Genomic DNA, 22,039 nt, shown 5'->3' with positions numbered 1-22,039 from the left:
AGTCTGAGAAAGGAAGCAGACCCAGTGTGTTTGGAAACACCCAGGAAAGTTCCATATTCACTCCCAGGTCTGGATTTTAAGAGCTCGCCGTCACTCTGAGCAGCAAGCTCAAAAAATGGCGGCGCCCCCCCCCCCCCCCCCCCCGCCCCAAAATCACATGGAGCAGGCGAGCTGTCCTGTGCGCAGGTGCTGGCGCCTTTTTTAAAGGGCAGCTAGCCCTGCCGGCATATTTACATTTTTAAAGACACACACACCACCAATATTTATCAAGTAAAATTCTAACAACCCTTTCCCACGTCCCAATTAAAATTATATTAACTATTTGCCCTTTCCTCCCCCCAAAACAATTAGCTTTTAAATCTGACCTTCCACCCCACCAAGACTGCACGAACTTTAAAGTTCACCCCTTCCCACCATCCCCAACACTGATGACAATTACTTCACCTGGCCACCTCCACACTGGAAAGCTTAATTCCTCCCCCCTCCCCACCAGTGTCACACCAGCTTTCCCCAGACGGGAAATGAGAACCATACAAGGTTCAAACATGGACAAAAGAGCTGAACTCAAGGGGAGAGGTGAGAGTGACTGCCCTTGACATCAAGGCAGCATTTGACTGAGAAAGGCATCAAGGAGCCCGAGCAAAACTGAAGTCAATGGGAATCAAGGCGAAAAACTCTCTGCTGGTTGGAGTCATACCTAGCACAAAGGAAGATGGATGTGGTTGTTGGAGGTCAATCATCTGAGCTGCAGGAGTTCCTCAGGGTAGGGTCCTAGGCCCAAACATCTTCAGCTGCTTCATCAATGACCTTCCTGCAATCATAAGGTCAGAAGTGGGGATGTTCGCTGATGATTGCACAATGTTCAGCACCATTCGCAACTCCTCAGATACTGAAACAGTCAGTGTAGAAATGCAGCGAGACTTGGACAATATCCAGGCTTAGGCTGATAAATGGCAAGTAACATTCGTGCCAGGTAATGACCATGTCCAACAAGAGAGAATCTAACCATCTCCCCTTGACATTCAATGGCATTACCATCAAGAAGGCAACTCACCACCAACATCCTAGGGGCTACCATTGACCAGAAACTGAACTGGAGTAGCCATATAAATACTGTGGCTACAAGAGCAGGTCAGAGGCTAGGAATCCTGTGGCGAGTAACTCACCTCCTGACTCCCCAAAGCCTGTCCACCATCTACAAGGCATCAGGAGTGTGATGGAATACTCTCCACGTGCCTGGATGGGTGCAGCTCCAACACTCAAGAAGCTCGACACTATCCAGGACAAAGCAGCCCGCTTGATTGTCACCCCATCCACAAACATTCATTCCCTCCACCGCCAACGCACAGTGGTAGCAGTGTGTAACATCTACAAGATGCACTGCAGCAAAGCACCAAGGCTCCTTAGACAGCACCTTCCAAACCCACATCCTCTACCAACTAGAAGGACAAGGGCAGCAAATGCATGGGAACAACACCACCTGCAAGTTTTCCTCCAAGTCACACACCATCCTGACTTGGAACCATGTCGCCGTTCCTTCACTGTCGCTGGGTCAAAATCCTGGAACTCCCTTCCGAACAGCACTGTGGGTGTACCTACCTCACATGGACTGCAGCAGTTCAAGAAGACAGCTCACTACCATCATCTCAAGGGCAATTAGGGATGGGCAATAAATGCTGGCCTGGCCAGAGATGCCCACATCCCATGAATGAACTTTAAAAAAACTAGTCGTCCAATCTAATCCCACCTTCCAGTACCTGGTCCGTAGCCTTGCAGGTTACAGCACTTCAGGTGGAGGTCCAAGTACCTTTTAAATGAGCTGAAGGTTTCTGCCTCCACCACCGTTCCTGGCAGTGAATTCCAGACACCCACCACCCTCTGGGTGAAAAAGCTTTTCCTCATGTCGCTTCAAATCCTTCTACCAATCACCTTAAATCTGTGCCCTCTCTGCTAGTGGAAACAGGTCCTTCCCATCTACTCTATCTAGGCCCCTCATAATTTTGAAGACCTCAATTAAGTCACCCCTCAGCCTCCTCTGCTCGAAGGAAACAACCCCAGCCTATCCAATCTTTCCTTATAGATGCAACTTTCAAGCCTTGGCAACGTTCTTGTAAATCTCCTCTGTACTCTCTTCACAGCAATTATGTCCTTCCTGTAATGTGGTGAGCAGAACTGTATGTAATACTCCAACTGCAACCTAACCAATGTTTTATACAGTTTCAGCATTACATCCCTGCTTTTGTATTCTATAGCTCAGCCAATAAAGGAAAGCATTCCATATGCCTTCTTCATCACTCTATCTACCTGTCATTCCACCTTCAGGGACCTGTGGACATGCACTCCAAGGTTCACACTTCCTCTCGCCCTCTCCATATCCTCCCATTTATTGTGTATTCCCTTGCTTTGTTTGCCCTCCCCAAATGCACTACCTTACACTTCTCCGGACTGAATTCCATTTGCCACTTTTCTGCCCACTCATTTGGGCGGCACAGTGGCGCAGTGGTTAGCACCGATGCCTCACAGCTCCAGCGACCCGGGTTCAATTCTGGGTACTGCCTGTGTGGAGTTTGCAAGTTCTCCCTGTGACTGCGTGGGTCTCCTCCGGGTGCTCCGGTTTCCTCCCACATGCCAAAGACTTGCAGGTTGATAGGTAAATTGGCCATTATAAATTGCCCCTAGTATAGGTAGGTGGTAGGGAAATATAGGAACAGGTGGGGATTTGGTAGGAATATGGAATTAGTGTAGGATTAGTATAAATGGGTGGTTGATGGTCGGCACAGACTCGGTGGGCCGAAGGGCCCGTTTCAGTGCTGTATCTCTAAACTAAAAAAACTAAACAATCAAACCATTGACATCATTCTGGAGTCTACAGCTATCCTCTTCACTATCAACTACATGGCCAATTTTTGTGTCATCTGCAAATTTCCCAATCATGCCTCCCACATTTAAGTCCAAATGATTAATATATACCACAAACAGCAAGGGACACAACACTGAGTCCTGTGGAACGCCACTGGAAACCGCTTTCCATTTGCAAAAACATCCGTCAACCATCACCCTTTGTTTCCCGTCACTAAGCCAATTTTGGATCCAACTCGCCAGATTCCCCTATATCCCATGAGCTTTTACTTTTCTGACCTTGTCAAATGCCTTACTAAAATCCATATCGACAACATCCACTGCACTAGCCTCATCAATCCTCCTTGGTACTTCCTCAAAAAATGCAATTGATTTGGTAAGACATAACCTTCCCTTAACCAATGCTGACGATCCCTGATTAATCCGTGCCGTTCTAAGTGACAGTTTATCCTATCTCTCAGAATTGATTCTAATAATTTGGCCACCAAGGTCAGATTGACTGGCCTAAAATTATTTGGTCTATCCTTGCACCCTTTTTAAACAATGGTACAAAGTTTGCAGACCTCCAATCCTCTGGTACCTCACCTGTATCTAGTGAAGATTTTTTCATGTCCTCTCTTTGCTTTCCTAATTTCTTTTTTTACTTCATCCCTGCACTTTCTCTCGGCTTTCTAAAGTATTAAGTTTTTGTAACTGTCATAAGCTTTATTTTTCTGCTTTATTTTACCCTTATGCTTCTAGATAACCAGATTTGGCCATAGCACCCTTTACCTTTGTGGGGACATGCCTACACTGTGCCCATAGAACCTCACTTTTGAATGCCTCCACTGGTTTGCCACTGATTTTCCTTCAAGTAGTTGTATCCAGTCCACTTTCGCCAGATCACCTCTCTGCTTCGTAAAATCTGCCTTCCCCCAATTTATAACTTTTACTCCTGTTTTATCCTTGTCCTATTCCATAATTATGCTAAATCTAACTGTATTATGGTCACTATCTCCAAAATGGTCAACACCTGCTACTTCATCCACTTGCCCAGCTTCATTTCCTAAGACTAAATCTTGAATTGCGCCCCCTCTTGTTGGGCTTGTTACATGCTGGCGAAAAAAGTTCTCTTGAATGCAGTTCAAGAATTTTGTGCCCTTCACACTGTTTGTATCCTAGTTGATATTAATGTAGTTGAAATCCCCAACTATTATTGCCCTACTGTTTGTGCACTCAGAAATGTGCCCTCAGTTCATTGGCTTTATTTGCTATATTTCTTGCATTTAAATAAACACCTTATTACACTGCCAAATTTCTGTGCTGCACATTTTGGAACCTTTGCTTCTTCTGTCTTTCAGAGTCCCTCGCAAATTTTCTGCCTTCCATTCCCTATCCTAAATTTGTCCCATCTGAAACTGCCCTCAGGTTCCCATCCCCCTGCCAATCTAGTTTAAACCATCCCCAACAGCACAAGCAAACCTTCCTGCAAGGATATTCGTCCCGGTCCTATTCAGGTGTCAACCAATCAGCTTGTACAGGTCCCAGCTTCCCCAGAACTGGTCCCAGTGCCCCAGAAATCTGAAGCCCTCCTTCCTGCACCACTCTCCAGCCACGCATTCATCTGGTGCATTCTCCTATTTCTATACTAACTAGCATGTGGCCTTTGGAGTAATCGGAGATTACTACCTTTGAGGTCCTGCTTGCTAATCACTTTCCTAATTCCCTGAACTCAGCCTGCAGGACCTCATCCCTTTTTCTACCTATATCATTGGTACCAATGTGGATCACGACCTCCATCCGTGCATGCTCACCCTCCAGTATGCTCTGTAGCCACTTGGCAATATACATGACCCTTGCGCCAGGGAGGCAAAATACCATCCTGGAATCACGTCTGTGACCACAGAAACGCCTGTCTGTTACCAAACTATAGAATCCCCTTCCACTATTGCACTCCTGTCTTTTCTCCTCCCTCCCTGTACAGCTGAGGCACTCATGGTGCTCGCTGCACTCTCAAGAAGAACCCTCTCTCCCATGGGGACTCAGAACTGATACCGGCTAGTAAGTGGGATGCCTTCCGGGGTCTCCTGCACCACCTGCCTCGTCCTTCTGGTCTGTCTGGCAGCCGCCCAGTCCCTCTCTGCCTGCACTCTCTTAAGCCGCAGGGTGACCACCTCCTGAAACGTGCTATCCACATATCTTTCATCCTTGCGAATGCACCTCACTGACACCAGCTGCTCCTCAAGTTCCAAGGTTCAGCGCTCAAGGTTTTGCATTTGGTGGCACTTTCTACACATGTAGCTTGGCCATGTGAGCCACATGGACGATGGCAGGATCCCCAAAGACACATTGTACAGCGAGCTCGCCACTGGTATCAGACCCACCGGCCGTCCATGTCTCCGCTATAAAGACGTCTGCAAACGCGACATGAAGTCCTGTGACATTGATCACAAGTCGTGGGAGTCAGTTGCCAGCGATCGCCAGAGCCGGCGGGCAGCCATAAAGACGGGGCTAAAGTGTGGTGAGTCGAAGAGACTCAGCAGCTGGCAGGAAAAAAGACAGAAGCGCAAGGGGAGAGCCAACTGTGTAACAGCCCCAACAAACAATTTTTTCTGCAGCACCTGTGGAAGAGTCTGTCACTCTAATATTAGCCTTTTTGCCACTCCAGGCGCTGCTCCACAAACCACTGACCACCTCCAGGCGCTTACCCATTGTCTCTCAAGACAAGGCCAAAGAAGTTGTTGTTGTCCAGGACATGGGCAGGGTCCTGGAGTCCCCACATGGCACAGGAGTTGCATTCGATGGGTGTGAGCAGCCCTGCCATGCCTCCAATTATTTATTGACTGAACGAAAATTGGAAGTTAAATGAACGCAATAAAATGATTATAAATAAAATGAGCAAATGGGTAACCCTGACTAACTACTCGTATTTCAGCTTCTTTTTAAAAAAATTTTATTTAGAGATACTGCACTGAAACAGGCCCTTCGGCCCACCGAGTCTGTGCCGACCATCAACCACCCATTTATACTAATCCTACACTAATCCCATATTCCTACCACATCCCCTCCTTCCCTATATTCCCCGACCACCTGCCTATACTAGGGGCAATTTACAATGGCCAATTTACCTATCAACCTGCAAGTCTTTGGCATGTGGGAGGAAACCGGAGCACCTGGCAAAAACCCACGCGGTCACAGAGGGAACTTGCAAACTCCGCACAGGCAGTACCCAGAATTGAACCCGGGTCGCTGGAGCTGTGAGGGTGCGATGCTAACCACTGCGCCACTGTTCCGCCCATCTACTTTGTAGATAGACTTAAATGTTAGAGGATGAATAAAAATCAGCAGAAAAATGAAAAGTAAGAAAATACCCACCAATACTCACCAACTAGCTCCCTGTGCCTCGCCGCTCTCTCTCCCGTCGTGCTTTTTGTAGCTGCAAAGTCTCACCCACCCAATCACCTACTTGTTTCCCTTACCAAAACTAATCTACCTTATCACTATTAATGTACCCTACCAATACTAAAATATTCCCAATAGTAGTAGTAACCTCACTAATAAACCTTACTGCTTTAAAATAAAACAGAACAGTCGACTCACTAGCTTTTCCCTTCCACTTGTGTGTCTTAATTAATAAGACAGTTACATAAATTTTAATTTTATTTTCTAATTTCTAGCTATTTATACATGCACCCTAACAGTAGTGTCCTACCTCAGTTATTTAGATACTCCCTAACAGCAGTTACTCACCAACCAATCACCTTACAGCTTTCCTGTGATGTCACTGTTCATTTTTTGTTCTCCAAACTCAGGCTCGCCTGGACTCCTGTCCGCTCTCCTGGAAGTTAAGTGCTCGAATTGAAGGCGCGGGAGTGTCAGTCACCGCACTGAGGATCACGGTGTGGCGGGCTCAGAAGATGGTGGGCAAGTTCATTTAAATTTACTCATTTAATTGATTTAAATATGCAGATGCAGGTCCCATCACACATCAGCACGGTGGGGGGGGTGCCGCCACGGAGCCTCGCTGCAACTGGGAGGATCAGGCCAGGCCCTCCAGGCATCGAGCTCCGTGGCAGGCCTCTGCTGCAACCATCTGCGCCCCCACCCAAACCCCCCGCCATGGAGATCAACATCGTGGGCTTGGTAAAATCTAGCCCCTAGAAAAAGTTAAAAATGGAATCGAATTAATGACAAAACTGGGAGTCATTTCATCTAACAAAACCTACAGGATGGTGCTCAGGTACGGTTTCAGTGAGGAAACCCAACTGGTCCATTTGAATTTATGTTGACCTCACACAACTGAATAAAGCAGTGGAAAGAGAAATACATCCAATGTCATCAGTAGATAAGAGTTCAGCAAAGCTAGCAGAGAGCACAATTTTCATCAAGTTAGATGCTAACAGTGGATTTTGACAATTACCATTGGATGAGGAATCTAAACTCTTAACAACATTTGTAACACCATTTGGAAGCTTCTGTTTTAACAGATTACCATTCGGAATTACGTCAGCACCGGAGAGCTTTCAAAGGACAATGTTGAGAATCCTGGAAGGATGAGAAGAAATCATCTGCCACATGGATGACATATTAATCCAAGGAGCCAATCAGAAGGAATACAATACAAGAGTGAGAGCAGCACAACAGAGATTGGAAGAAGCAGGTCTCACATTTAATGAAAAATGTGTTTTTTCACAGCCAATCGCAAGATTTCGTGTATATATAATTTATGGGTCCGGTATTAAAACAGATCCACAAAAGATAAAAGTGATAAAGGACTTCCCAGAACTGAAACACATTACGGAGCTGCAAAGGTTTATGGGAGTGGTCAATCAAGTCAGAAAATTTCTGACAAATTCGGCCATGATCAATGAGCCTTTATGACAGTTGTTGAAAAATGACAAATTTTGGTGTTGGAGAGAAGCCCAACAAGAATCCTTTCAGAAAATCAAGAACATGCTAGTATCTTCAAAAGTGTTAACACATTTTGACCCAAAGCCATCAACCATCATAGCAGTGGATGTATCAGCTGGATTGGAAGCAGTCCTATTTCAAGTACAGAGAGATGGGAGACACAGACCAGTATATTTTGCTTCTTGTTCATTAACAGAAACCGAGCAGAGCTACGCAGTCATAGAAAAAGTAGCTCTGGCACCAACTTGGACATGCATGAAATTTGAAGATTATGTCCTAGGTCTTCAATTTAAAATTGAAACAGATCATAAACTGTTAGTAACTCTATTAAGCACAAAGGAGCTTGCGAAATAATCTCCAAGAGCACAGAGGTTTAGATTAAGATTGAAATTTGATGCAAAAACTAAATATGTTCCAGGGGAACAGCAGATCAGAGCAGATGCTTTATCACCTATTACATCAGCAGGACCTGAAGGCGGTGATATTTCATTTCTTGAAGTAGCAATTTTTGCTTTGACAACGGCAACAACTTTCCCTGCTACAGCTCAGAAACTGAGTGAGATCAGGAATGCACAGAAAGCAGATGCAATACGGGCAGCAATCAGGGAATATTGTTTGCATGGATGGCCAGCCTGCGTGCTACATATCGCAGTGTAAAGGCACCGTTACAAACAGAAGGGTCATCTAAGCATTGTCGATGATTTATTGGTCTAGAAATGAGAAATCAGTTATCATTACAGTATTGAAATTATAGAGATCTCGGAGTGAGAGCATAGAAAGTGGTTGAATCAATCAGAAAATTATGACGGATGTCACAGAACCAGAAACTTTTTCATCGTCCTACCTGGTGAATCAGTTTGGGTTAGAGACCAAAATCGGTACGAAGAAGTGACAGAACAATCATCACATCCACGATCATACATTGTCCAAACTGACCAAGGGATGATGAGAAGAAACAGGTGGTGGTGATACCAAAGAAGCAGCAAATACAAGAGGACCAATCATCTCAAGAAGTTGAAACAATTAGGAAAACTAATGGTATGTTAGCTTTTATCGCAAGAGGATTTGAGTAAAAGAGTACTCAAGTCTTGCTTCAATTGTATAGAACCTTGGTTAAACCGCACCTGGAGTAGTGCGTGCAGTTTTAGTCCCCTTACTTTAGGGAGGATATTATCACCAAATAGGGAGTGCAACGAAGGTTCACCAGACCTGTTCCCGGGATGGTAGGGCTGTCCTATGAAGAGATATTGGGAAAACTGGGCCTGTACCCTCTAGAGTTTCGAAGAATGAGAGGTGATCTCATCGAAACCTACATAATACTGAAAAGGGATAGACAGGGTAGATGCACCTAAGATGTTACCCCTGGTTGGGGAATCTGGAACCAGGGGACACAAATTCAAAATAAGGGGAAAACCACTTAGGACAGAGTTGAGGAGAAATTTCTTTACTGAGGGTTGTGAATCTTTGGAATTCTCTACCCCAGACGGCTGCAGAAACTCAGTCATGGAGTATGCTTAAAGCAGAGATTGACAGATTTCTAAATACCGATGACATAAAGGGAGACAAGGATAGTGTGGGAAAAAGGCACTGAAGTGGATAATCAGCCATGATTGTACTGAAAGGCGGAGCAGGCTGGATGGGCTTAATGGCCTACTCCTGCTCCTATGTTCCTTTGAATCAATGATGCTGCAATCAGCCATCAACCCAGAGGACGACCTGAATGAAGAACCTGAGTCATCCAATAGTTCTCCTGACGTACAGCAAATTAAGTAGAAACTAGAAGACTCAAAACCTCAAACCCCTTCGAAAGAATGAAGAATGCGTTATGGCAGACTTGTAAAAACACCGGAGAAGTCAAAGAATTGGGAGTGAGGCGAGTGGGTGGGGAGATGTTGTATAATGTAATATGGGGTTGTTACTGGGCAGAATATGTAAATCGTCTGAGCACATCATCACAGGAAGTGATCAATATAGAAGCTCGTCTAAGTGGAAGCCTTAGATGCAAGACGTGTGTGAATAAACTCCTGCTCCTGTAATTGTTAGACTCGTCGATATTCTTGTCTAAGCCTTATAGTTATCGGATTACAGATTTTAGACAAATATATTTTTCCTATATCTTTAATATATGCGAATGAAATGGATTTGGGTATGCATAGATAATTTCAAAAGTTCGCAGATGACAATTCAAATGTAGTAAATACTGAGAAGGATAGCAACAGATTTTAATAGGAAAGAGACAGGTAAAATGCGCAGACACATGGCAGATGAAATTTAACACAGGGAACGATGAAGTGACGTATTTTGGACAAAAGCATGAAGAGAGACAATATAAACTAAATGATACAATTTTAAAGGGGGTGCAGGAACAGGTCGATCTGGAGGTTTACATGCATGAATTTTTGAAGGTAGCAAGACAAGTTGATAGGGCTGTTAAAGCAGCATATGGCATCCTTGGCTTTCGAAACAGAGGCATGAAGTACAAAAATAGGAAGCAACGCTAAATCTTGAAAAGTCACTGGTTCGGCCTCAACTACAGTATTGAGCCCAATTCTGGGCATCACAAGATGACATGGCCTTGGCCGAGGAAAGGGTGCAGATTTAGGAGAATGGTTCCTGAGATAAGGAACTTAAGTTATGTGGACAGAAACGGCGATCTTTTTTAAGGGAAGATTTAAAAGAGCATTTAAAACCATGGCAACAAAAAAGCCAGAGATAACAGGAGAATTTTTTTTAAACACAGAAAGTTATAATGATCTGGAGTGCACGGTCTGAAAGGGTGTTAGAAGTAGATTCAATAGTAATTTTCAAAAGGGAATTGGATACAAGAACACAAGAAATAGGTGCAGTAGAGTAGACCATATGGCTGATCGAGCCTGCTCTGCCATTCCATACGATCACAGTTGACCTTAGGTTTCAACTCCACTTTCCTGCCTGCTCGCCACATCCCTTGATTCCCTGAAACACCAAAAATCTGTCTATCCCAGCCTTAAATGTATTCAACAATGGAGCATCCACAACCCTCTGCGGTAAGGAATTCCAAAGATTCACAACCCTTTGAGTGAAATAATTTCTCCTAGTCTCAGTCCTAAATGATCAGCCCCTTATCCTGAGACTATGCCCCCGTGTTTTAGATTCCCTGACCAGGGAAACAATGTGCCTACCCTATCCAGCCCTTCAGAATCTGATATGCTTCAATCAGATCGCCTCTCATTCTTCTAAACTCCAGAGAATACAGGCCCAATTTACTTGGCCTCTCATCGGAGGACAACCCCCTCATCCCAGGGACCAATTTAGTGAACCTTCGCTGGACCACCTCCAATGCAAGTCTATCCTTTCTTAAATGTGGAGACCAAAACTGCACACGGTACTCCATATGTGGTCTCACCAAAACCCTGTACAATTGTAACAAAACTTAGTAATTCCTGTACTCCAATCCCCTTGCAATAAAGACCAACATGCCAAATGCCTTCCTAATTGATTGCTGCGCCCACATGCAAACTTTCAGCGTTCCTTGTACAAGCACACCAGAGTCTCTGAACATCAACACTTACAAGTTTTAAACCTTTTAAAAAATCTTCTGCTTTGCTATTCTTGCAACCAAAGTTGACACTTCCCTACATTATGCTCCATCTGCCATCTTGTTGCCCATTCACTTAACCTGTCTATCTCTTTGCACTCTCTGTGTCCTCCCCACAGCTTACCTTTCCACCTACTTTAGTATCATCAGCAAACTTAGATGAAGAGATGGAGGAATCCAGGTTATTAATATAGATTGTAAATAGCTGAGGTCCCAGCATTGATCCTGTGGCACTCCACTATTCACTGCCTGCCAACTTGAAAATGCCCCATTTATGCCCACCCGTTGCTTCCTGTCCATTGACCAATCCTCTATCCATGCTAATATATTATCCCCTACTCCATGAGCCCTTATCTTGCCTATTAACGTTCTTGTGGCACCATATCGAATGCATTTTGGGAATCCAGGTATACTACACCTACTAGTTCCCCTTTATCAACCCTACCAGTTACATCCTCAAAAAATTGATAAATTTGTCAAACAGGATTTCCCTTTAGTAAAACCATGTTGACTTGTTCTCATCATACTACGCTTTTCTAAGCGCATTGTTAAGACTTGCTTAATAATAGACACCAGCATTTTCCCAACGTCTAATGTTATGCTAACTGGTCTGTAGTTCACGGTTTCCTCTCTCCCTCCTTTCTTGAAAAGCGGTGTAACATTTGCTAACTCCTAATCTGATGGGACCATTCCCGAAACGAAGGAACTTTGGAAAATCATAGCTAGTGCATTCATTATCTCTGCGGCTATCGCTTTTAAAACCCTAGGCCATCAGGTCCCAGGAGTTTGTCAGTTTTTAGTCCCTTAAGTTTCTCCAATATTCTTTCTCTGCTGATATTAATTTCCTCACTCTTTTTAACCCCTCGGTTACCATCTACTTCTGGTATAAAACCTGTGTCTTTCACTACGAAGACAGACACAAAATATTTGTTCAATGCCTCTGTCATTTCCTCATTCCCTATGATAATTTCTCCTGTCTCTGCTTCTAAGGGACCAACATTTACTTTAGCTACTCTCTTCCTTTTTGTATACCTATACAAGCTCTTACAATCTGTTTTCATGTTATTGGCTCATTTACTCTCATATTCTATGGCTTTCTCTTTTTATCAACTTTTTGGTGGCCCTTTGCTGGTTTTTAAAACACTCCCAATTCTCAGACTTGCTACTCTTTCTTGCAACGTTGTAAGCCTCTTCTTTTAATCTAATACTATTCTTAATGTCCCGAGTGAGCCATGGGTGGGTCTTTGTTGCAAAGTTTATGCTTTTCATAGGAACATATTTTTGCTGAACATTTTGAATTGTTTCTTCAAAGGTTTCCCACTGTCCATTTACCACTATACCTTTTAATCTATTTACCTAATTTACCTTAGCCAGTTCTCCCATCTTACCTACGTAATTGGCTTTGTTTAAGTTTAAGATTCTTGTTTGTGATTGGAGTATGTCACTTTCAAACTTAGCTTGGAATTCAATGGTATGATGATTACTATTTCCCAGTGGGTCTTCTACTATGACATTACTAATTAACCCTGCTGCGTTACATAATACTAGATGTAAGATAACTTTATCCATAGTCAGTTCCACAACATATTGCTCCAAGAAATTGTCCCAAAACATTCTACAAACTCATTTTCTAGACCACTATTGCTAATTTCATTGTCTCAGTCTGTATGAAGATTCAAGTCTCCCACAATTATTACATTGCCTTTGTTACGAGCTCCAATAATTTCTTCTTTAATGCTCTGTCCAACAGTATAACTACTGTTGGAGGCCAATTAACTACTTCCAGTGTTTTCTGATTCTTGCTATTCCTAATTTCCACCCATACTTACTCTATTTCATGATCTTCTGAGGCCAGATCCTTTCTCACCAATGTCCTTATGTCAGCCTTCATTATAGAAACATAGAAAATAGGAGTAGGCCATTCGGCCCTTTAAGTCTGCTCCGCCATTCATCATGATCATGGCTGATCATCCAACTTAGTAACCTGTTCCGGCTTTCGCCCCATACCCTTTGAACCCAAGAACTATATCTAACTCCTTCTTGAAAACATACAATGTTTTGGCCTCAACTGCTTTCTGTGGTAGTGAATTCCACAGGCTCACCATTTTCTGGGTGAAGAAATTTCTCCTCATCTCAGTCCTGAAAGGTTTATCCTGTATCCTTAGACTATGACCCCTGGTTCTGGACTCCCCCACCATCGGGAACATCCTTCCTGCATCTACCCTGTCAAGACCTGCGAGAATTTTATAGGGTTCTATGAGATCCCCCCTCACTCTTCTGAACTCCAGCGAATATAATCCTAACCGACTCAATCTCTCCTCATACGTCAGTCCCGCCATCCCAGGAATCAGTCGGTAAACCTTCGCTGCACTCCCTCTATAGCAAGAACATCCTTCCTCAGATAAGGAGACCAAAACTGCACACAGTATTCCAGGTGTGGCCTCACCAAGGTCCTGTATAATTGCAACGAGACACTCCTGCTCCTGTACTCGAATCCTCTCGTTATGAAGGCCAATGTACCATTTGCCTTTACCACCTGTTGCACCTGCATGCTTACCTTCAGCGGCTGGTGTACAAGAGCACCCAGGTCTTGCTGCATATTCCCCTCTCAGTTTATAGCTGTTCAGATAATAATCTGCCTTCCTGTTTTTGCTACCAAAGTGGATAACCTCACATTTATCCACATAATACTGCATCTGGCATGCATTAGCCCACTCACTCAACTTGTCCAAATCACCCTGAAGCTTCTCCGCATCCTCCTCACAACTCATCCTCCCACCCAGTTTTGTGTCATCTGCAAATTTGGAGATGTAACATTTAGTTCCCTCATCTAAATCATTAATGTATATTGTGAATAGCTGGGGTCCTAGCACTGATCACTGCAGTACCCCACTAGTCACTGCCTGCCATTCGGAAAAAGACCCATTTATCCCTACTCTTTGTTTCCTGTCCGCCAACCAATTTTCTATCCATCGCAATACACTACCCCCAATCCCATGCACTTCAATTTTACATGCTAATCTCTTATGCGGGACTTTGTCGAAAGCCTTCTGGAAGTCCAAATAAACCACATCCACTGGCTCCGCCTCATCAACTCTACTAGTTACATCCTCGAAGAATTCCAGTAGATTTGTCAAGCATGATTCCCTTTCATAAATCCATGCTGACTCTGCCCAATACTACCACTGTTCTCTAAGTGCTCTGTTATAAAATCTTTGATAATGGACTCTAGAATTTTCCCCACTATTGACGTCAGGCTGATTGGTCTATAATTCCCTGCTTTCTTTCTACCTCCCTTTTTAAATGGTGGGGTTACATTAGCTACCCTCCAATCTGTAGGAACTGTTTCAGAGTCTATAGAATCTTGGAGGATGACCACCAATGCATCCACTATTTCTAGGGCCACTTCCTTAAGTACTCTGGGATGCATACCATCAGGCCCTGGGGATCTATCGGCCTTCAATCCCATCAAGTTCCCCAACACCATTTCTCTAATAATACTGATTTCTTTCAGTTCCTCTCTCTCACTAAGCCCTGTGTTCCCCAACATTTCTGGTATGATATTTGTGTCCTCCTTTGTGAAGACAGAACCAAAGTATGCATTTAGTTGGTCAGCCATTTCTTTATTCCTCATAATAAATTCCCGTTTCTGACTGCAAGGGACCTACATTTGTCTTCACCAATCTTTTTCTCTTCACATACCTGTTGAAACTTTTCCAGTCAGTTTTTATGTTCTCAAGGATACCCCCTCCTTCTTTGCCATTTTGTCTGTCCTTCCAAAATATTAAGTACCTTGGAATATTTATTTCCCAACCTTGACCACCTTGTAGCCATGTCTCTGTAATGGCAATTAGATCTAAATCATTTACCTCTATTTGTGCCACTAGTTCATCTATCCTATTGCAGATGCTTTGTGTGTTCAGATAAAGAACCTTTAATTTTTTTTTAGCTTCTATTTGCTGCAATGACCTTATTCGCGGATGTAAAATTTTTGTTAAACTCTCTGTCCCTTCCTGCTTGTCTTTACCCACAACGCCGTACTGTTCCGATGCCTCGGTCTTTCTCTTTGAATTTCTTAATATCCCTTCACCTGAACCCTCCCCCCTCTTAGTTCATGACCTCTAGCCTCAACTACTAGCACATTCTGAAGTGTGTATGCTCTGCCCCTTCTTGCCACACTCTGATTATCATTCCCCTTATTGCTATCCTGTTCTCTTGCCTTCTCCTCTCTCTTTAAAATTATCACATCTTCCCTCACATAATCCTTGGCCCCCATTATTTTGTTTGAAGCCCTCTCGCCAGAACACTGGTTCCCGCATGGCACAGGTGAAGACCGTGCTAACAGTGCAGCTCCCACTTTCCCCAGTACTGCTGCCAGTGCCCCATGAATCAAAACCCATTTCTCCCACATCAATCTTTGAGCCACGCATTTAACTCTATTTATCCTATGCCAATTCGCTCGTGGCTCAGGTAATAATCCAGAGACTATTACCTTTGAGCTTCTGCTTTTTAGTTTAGCCCCTAGCTGCTCATACTCCTTGTGCAGAACCTCTTTCCTAGTCCAGTGTCGCTGGTACCCAAGTGGACCATGACACTCGATAAAAGCTTTAAAAAAAAAGGAAATTGCAGGACTATGGGGAAGAAACTTGGGAGTGGGACTAATTGGATAGTTCTTCAAAGAACTGGCACAGGTACAAGGGGCCAAATGACCTCTTTCTGTGCTGTAAAATTCTCATGAAGTACATTATCACAGAAAATTCAAATAAAGGTTAAAAGTTCATTGAGAATTCTTCCAGAAAATATTTATTTAGAATAGGTAACACAATCAGAATCAATCCAGTTCCTTCCATCACAGTGGCCAATTACTCAAAACATCCAAAAAGATTTCCAAAAATAATTTCAGTCATTCTATCAACAACCCCACTCCTGGAAATCATTAGGCATACCCAGTTGCACTTGGTAATTGTAGCTGTATTATTTCAGTGTATAACTTTTCTGCACGCTATTCAGGGCATTGCATTCTCACCCCATATGGAGGAGAAGAAATGTAATGTTACTCATGTCCACCCTATGTTGCAAAACCTCAAAATAAAAACCTAATCCATATTTCAAACTTCACCCGCAGCAACTCCAATTAGATATCCTTACCTTGAACGTTGAGCATTACGAGGGGATCCTGGCTCATGCCCATGCTTGTCAGCGGTGGCAGATTGCTGAGATACTTGCTGCTGTGCTGGTCCTTGTTTCACAATTGAAGTACTAGACTAAAGAGAGAGAGAGGCAAACACAAACCCTTAAACTCTGATTTAAATACATAATTTTTTTTTACAATAAGCCATTTTAAGTTGTTTACCAATATCTTTTACAGATCGAAACAATGCACATGCTTTACACAATGTGCTAAATCAATAAACATTTAAAACAGATCAAAATGCATAACCCATGTCTTAGAAATTTCAGCAGTAACGTGCATGGTACACAACTTTTGCAACTGTAGCAGGTGCTCATGCAATGCAACTTTTCTCTCCAAAGTCATAGCTTTTACCAAGTTTTTCTTAAAAGCCACACCCAAATGCTTGGGTACGAATTTCAGTTTAGCACAGAGTTGTGACTCAGATGAATTCTGATTATGTAGTCTGAAGATACAGAGCGGCAGCCCCCCCCCCCCCCCCCCCAAAGTGATCTGCTCTGACTGGCCAGCGGTCATTCCCTCGTGTCAGGCACCGGTGTCATTGTACACCAAATTTCCCAGGGGACATTAATACAAGTCAATTAGCTGGACTCATTTATCTTCACATCTCAGCACATATCGAGTGATATTAACGAAAGGGGAAAAGGAGGATACAGGGGATGAATGGAAGGGGAAGGTGTAAACGGAGTGGTAAGTAAATTATAGGAATGGGAGTGGGCAGTGGCAAGGTGACTGAGAGTGAAGGAGAACTAGAAATAATTGGGAGAGGGGAGTTGCTTAAATAGGTTGCCCACAACCAAACCCCCAAATGTAACCTTCCGCCACTGGTGTCTTTTTTAGCCACAGCACTTTCCATCTAAAATGAATGAAAAAATAAGACAGAAGCAGAAGAGAAGTGAAGGGAGCAAAAAAGAGAGAAGCACAGAAGAGATTGACAGAAACAGAAGAGAAAAACAGCAACAGAAAAACAACTGAGGCAGGTCAGAGAGCATCCATATTCTCCGACTTACCTTTTGCATTGCCATAGAAGTTCAGCTTGCAAATTTTAAAACCAGGAGTAACATGAGCTGTCACCTAAATTTGCCAATCAAGATAGGCTACAGCAAGTCACTAGGAATGTTATTGGAGAAGAAAATTTGAAGTAAGATGCCTTCAAGTTTCCAATCTTTAGGAGAGGACCTAAACCATAGCAAACAAAAAACCAACAAAGATCTGCTGACCACGATCTGGGAGGATGCCCGAGAAGGTTGCACCCTTACAGACAACAGAGTAAGTGGAAAAGATCATCTGGCTGCGCACAGCCCAAATTTCTTGAAAGGCACAAGTATTTCCAGATGTCTTCTTTACCCTGCACCCCCCACCATCAACCACTGCACGATAACAGTAACATTTGCATATAAATGTTGAGCAATAAGAATCATATATCTTTCAATAGCAATAGATTCTTACCTTTTCCCAAATGCTGACGTGGAGTGGCAAAGGGCACATTTAAATTGATCTACGACATCAACCTTCATTAACACATTCCCATAAAGCCCAAATAAATTATTTTAAAATCCCTAGAATTATATAATGTATATGTAAGCCCCAGAAACCATCACCACCTGTTGAATTAGAATGCCAAGCATCTTCTACACTTCTCAAATATGAGCTGAATGGTGTTGCGAAGAATATGGGCATTTTGGAACAGCAAAAACATGGCGATGATACTTAAGTTGCAACTCAAGTTAATCACAATGCAAATTATACTGCCCCTCCTAAAATTGGATTTTTTAAATAAATATTCTACATTTAAATTAGGCATTAACTGGTTTTGGTTTTACCTTTTGTTGAGACGACACTGGAGGTGTACTCATCAGTGGTTTAAGAGGAACAGTGTTGGTCTGTGGCGTACTTATCCTAGGTGACACATAGGACCTTGGGGATGATGCATCTGATGCCAACGACATTGGCGACTGATTAGACTGTTGGGCTGTATATAAAAAAAAAGTTTGAAGTAATCTGATTCAATTGTCCAAGACTTGCTTTTCACCAAAAGACTACCGAGAATTTAAGATATTATTAAAATACATTCAAGCAAAGCTGTTCAAGGTACCAAGTTTCTGTGGGAATATTTCCTCCTCAAAGTGCATCTGTATGAAATGTACGAGACCAATTTTTCCAAAATAAATTACTCAATATATTCTGCTGCCATACAAAACACTTAAAATGTATTAGAAGCCATACATAAAACCAAGTACACAAGTTTTCTGCAATTAGCACAATTTATTACCCTGACAGATTTTGTTCTTGTTCTAGAATAGACCCCCTTTCAAAATTAACGTCAAAAATTTTATGCCAACACTCTTGCGCCCCAAAAACTTCAAGCTCCAACATGATTTAACTTGGTTTAGAACAAAACTAAACCAAACAGAAATTGTAACCCAGCCTTTGAGTGTTTACCCTTGCATTTTTTTTTAAATGCATACAAATGGAAGATAAGCAGATGGTACAAATTTGATTTTGTTCAATTATATTGAAAAACTGCAGTTTGAGAATCAATTGCAGAACATCTACCAACTCCAACAGCTTCTGTTGCCTTAAACAAGTTTACAGGAAAAACAAATGGGGAAAAAAAAAAGAGCTCTGTGGCAATTTATCCTCCATAGAATGTCACTAGTCTCTTCAGTACCAGTGATTGTAATAAATGTGATGCAAAGTGCATTTTCAAAAAGTAGAAGTATTTGTTAGTTTCTGAATCTGAGATGCTTTAAATAGGAACCAACCAAAAGGAAGACAAAAAAAAGGCAGAGGAAAGTTCCTTTTTTGTCAGTCCATGGCAACTCCTGACAACAGCCTGGGAGCAAACAGTGCATCTGTTGTCTTAGTTGCAGTCATGAGATTAATGGAATAAACAAAAGGCAATAAAACTAAAAAATGACATACTTTAGCAGATACCCTATTTAAACAAAAAATCCATTCCAAAACTGATCTCCGACACAAAGATTATTAGAGTACCATATACTGTCAAATTATCGCGTATTCAGTGACAAGTTTACAATTCAAAGCAGCATTAAAAATTTATAAGCAGGCAGTGGAATATACACCTTCAGTTGATCTATATCGGTTTTTTGAAAAAGTGTGTTTAGAGGGTTAACGGTATACACATAATCTTGTTCCACGACATGCCAAGAGCTGCAGCTCTTGTCTTAAATTCATGGACAGAGAACTTCTGCAATCTTCAGAATTGCTTTAATTAACACAGATTAAAAGGGGTGAATGCTCTATTGGAGGACTCAGTTAATTGTGGAAATCTTGTCCTAGTTTGTGGCAGCTACATACCCAGTGCACAAAGATAAAATATCAACCATTTGACATTTTCAGAGAAGCCACAAGAGTGGCTGCTACATGAATCTGAGGAGGAAAGAAATCATACTGTACTGAAGAGTCTGTTGCACTAGAGGGAACTCTGACTTCATTATCCCTGCACCAGGGAAAACTTAGTTCATCATAGCTGCACTGGGAGTGCTCAAATTGAGCACTGTGTACCAATGAGGGAAAAATAACCTTACTGGCATCCCTAACCTTAAGTACAAACAAGAGAAACTAAATTGAAACAAGAGTGACTTACTGTGAAAATTAACCTGCTTAGTTAGGGTGGCTGTTAAAAGCACTACTGCAGCACAAGTACCTAAAGACAATCTCGGCTTAACCCATACATTCCTGGTTCACCAAGAAAGCAATTTAGCGAAGGACAAAGCTGTCAACAGTACAGTCACAAGTTAGTGGCAATCTGTAGCACAGAACTGAATAAAAGGTAAAGATCTCAAGTAAAATTCCAACCAAGTTGAAGACCAAACAATTTTTCTCATCAAAACCAGATAAGTTGATTAGGTTTAACACATTTGCGCTCCAGTAGTAAACCCAAAAATGCAATCCAACAAAGGTGGGAAGAGGGAAGGGAAAGTAACCAGACTCAAAAACAAGAAATGCTGGATTCACTCAGCAGGTCTGGCAGCATCTGTGGAAAGAGAAGCAGAGTTAACGTTTCGGGTCAGTGACCCTTCTTCTTCTCCGAAGAAGGGTCACTGACCCGAAACGTTAACTCTGCTTCTCTTTCCACAGATGCTGCCAGACCTGCTGAGTGAATCCAGCATTTCTTGTTTTTGTTTCAGATTTCCAGCATCCGCAGTATTTTGCTTTTATTTAAGTAACTAGACTCAATGTGTTACCAGTCTACAACCTTGGGACAGACTGCCTTTCCTTAGTCAGGCAACAGAATGTTATGTGGGAAGTGAGAGAAATAGTTCATAAAGATGTGAGGTGGGTGGGCCAGTGGGTTGGGGGGGGGGGGGGGGGGGTAAAGAAAGGAAAAAGACAAATTTGTGTTTTTAAAAATGTTGCAACAGCGTTTTAAGTTTGTGACCAAAGTGGAAATTTAAGTTGCACGTGTTTGCCAAGATGCAACTGACAGAATCAACCATAATCCTTATAAGATCAGGATCCATGGCATGCCATAAAACTTAGTTAGTCAGCTGGCAGATTCAAATATCAAAGAATCACCAACATTATCCAATTATCTGTATTAGAGCCAGTCAAGACATGCATCTTCTGATCCCAATTGATGTGCAGTTTCTTCATCCCAGATCTTTTCATGGCTTGCACACTTTCCCAATATTGAAGCATGAACTGCAAGTAATTCTGTACCCCATTAATCATGATCGTTAATCAACTGGTTTTTCAGAAGCTCTCAGTTCAGTAGGTAAATGCTCATGGTGAAATGCGTCAACAGACACCATTTCAAATTCAGAACACCAGAGTGTGTTTTCCTTCAAGTCTCTCGACAAATGGTATTGGGCTCGGTACTGCACGTTCAATACAGACAGTCAACACTGACACTGGATAGTGGCATAGTGGTTATGTTGCTGGACCAGGAATTCAGAGGCCATGACGAATGATCCGGAGAGGAGTTCAAATTCCCAAGTGGTGGAATTTAAATTCAATTAATTAATAAATAAAGCTGGAGTAAAATGCTAGTCTCATTCATAATTAGGGCCCGACCAAATTCACAGCAATGGAAAATGTGTTATGGACTGTGAAATCTTAGGTTCTTTGTGAAATCAGCCATTTTGCAAACAACACATGTTTTAGTGATTGACACAAGACTCACCTCGCTGATTGGTAGAAGAGGGAGGGGTTCCAGTGCAGTTTCGAGAAGCAGTCTCAAGTTTTAGCAGACAAGTGAGAATGCCAGAATGAGCAAATCAAAAAAGGCCACAACCATTACTGCAGCACATTGAGTGAAAGAATTTGGAAGCCAAATTCTGCATGCTCATGGTGGAATACTGTTTTGTACAAGCTGCAATGTTTTGTTGCATCACGCATGGTGGGCAACGGTTCAGTGTCACTTAGAGTCCGAAAGCTATCGCAGCAGAAAGAGAGCATTCGACACCGCACTGCTGGAAAATGATCACGCAAAAAAAAAATTTCATCTCTTTTTACTAAGTCAACAGAGAGCTCAGAAAATAGTCAAGTAATTACAC

At 42.6% G+C, this 22,039-nt stretch overlaps 1 protein-coding gene across 3 annotated transcripts in view; it reads right to left on the bottom strand.

Moving 5' to 3' along the window:
• Positions 1-22,039, bottom strand: part of waca (WW domain containing adaptor with coiled-coil a) — a 220,944-nt gene that overhangs the window by 60,562 nt on the left and 138,343 nt on the right. For all 3 annotated transcript variants that reach the window (XM_068014158.1, XM_068014169.1, XM_068014171.1), the window contains 2 exons: positions 18,341-18,489; positions 16,475-16,590 (listed from right to left, as the gene is read on the bottom strand). In XM_068014158.1, coding sequence (XP_067870259.1) covers positions 16,475-16,590; positions 18,341-18,489 — 265 coding nt within the window. The remainder of the gene's footprint in view (positions 1-16,474; positions 16,591-18,340; positions 18,490-22,039) is intronic.

This window comes from Heterodontus francisci, chromosome 2 (assembly GCF_036365525.1).
Source record: "Heterodontus francisci isolate sHetFra1 chromosome 2, sHetFra1.hap1, whole genome shotgun sequence".
NCBI lineage: Eukaryota > Metazoa > Chordata > Chondrichthyes > Heterodontiformes > Heterodontidae > Heterodontus > Heterodontus francisci.
The sequence above is the reverse complement of the archived record's forward strand: the minus strand, read 5'-3'. Positions and strand labels throughout refer to the sequence as shown.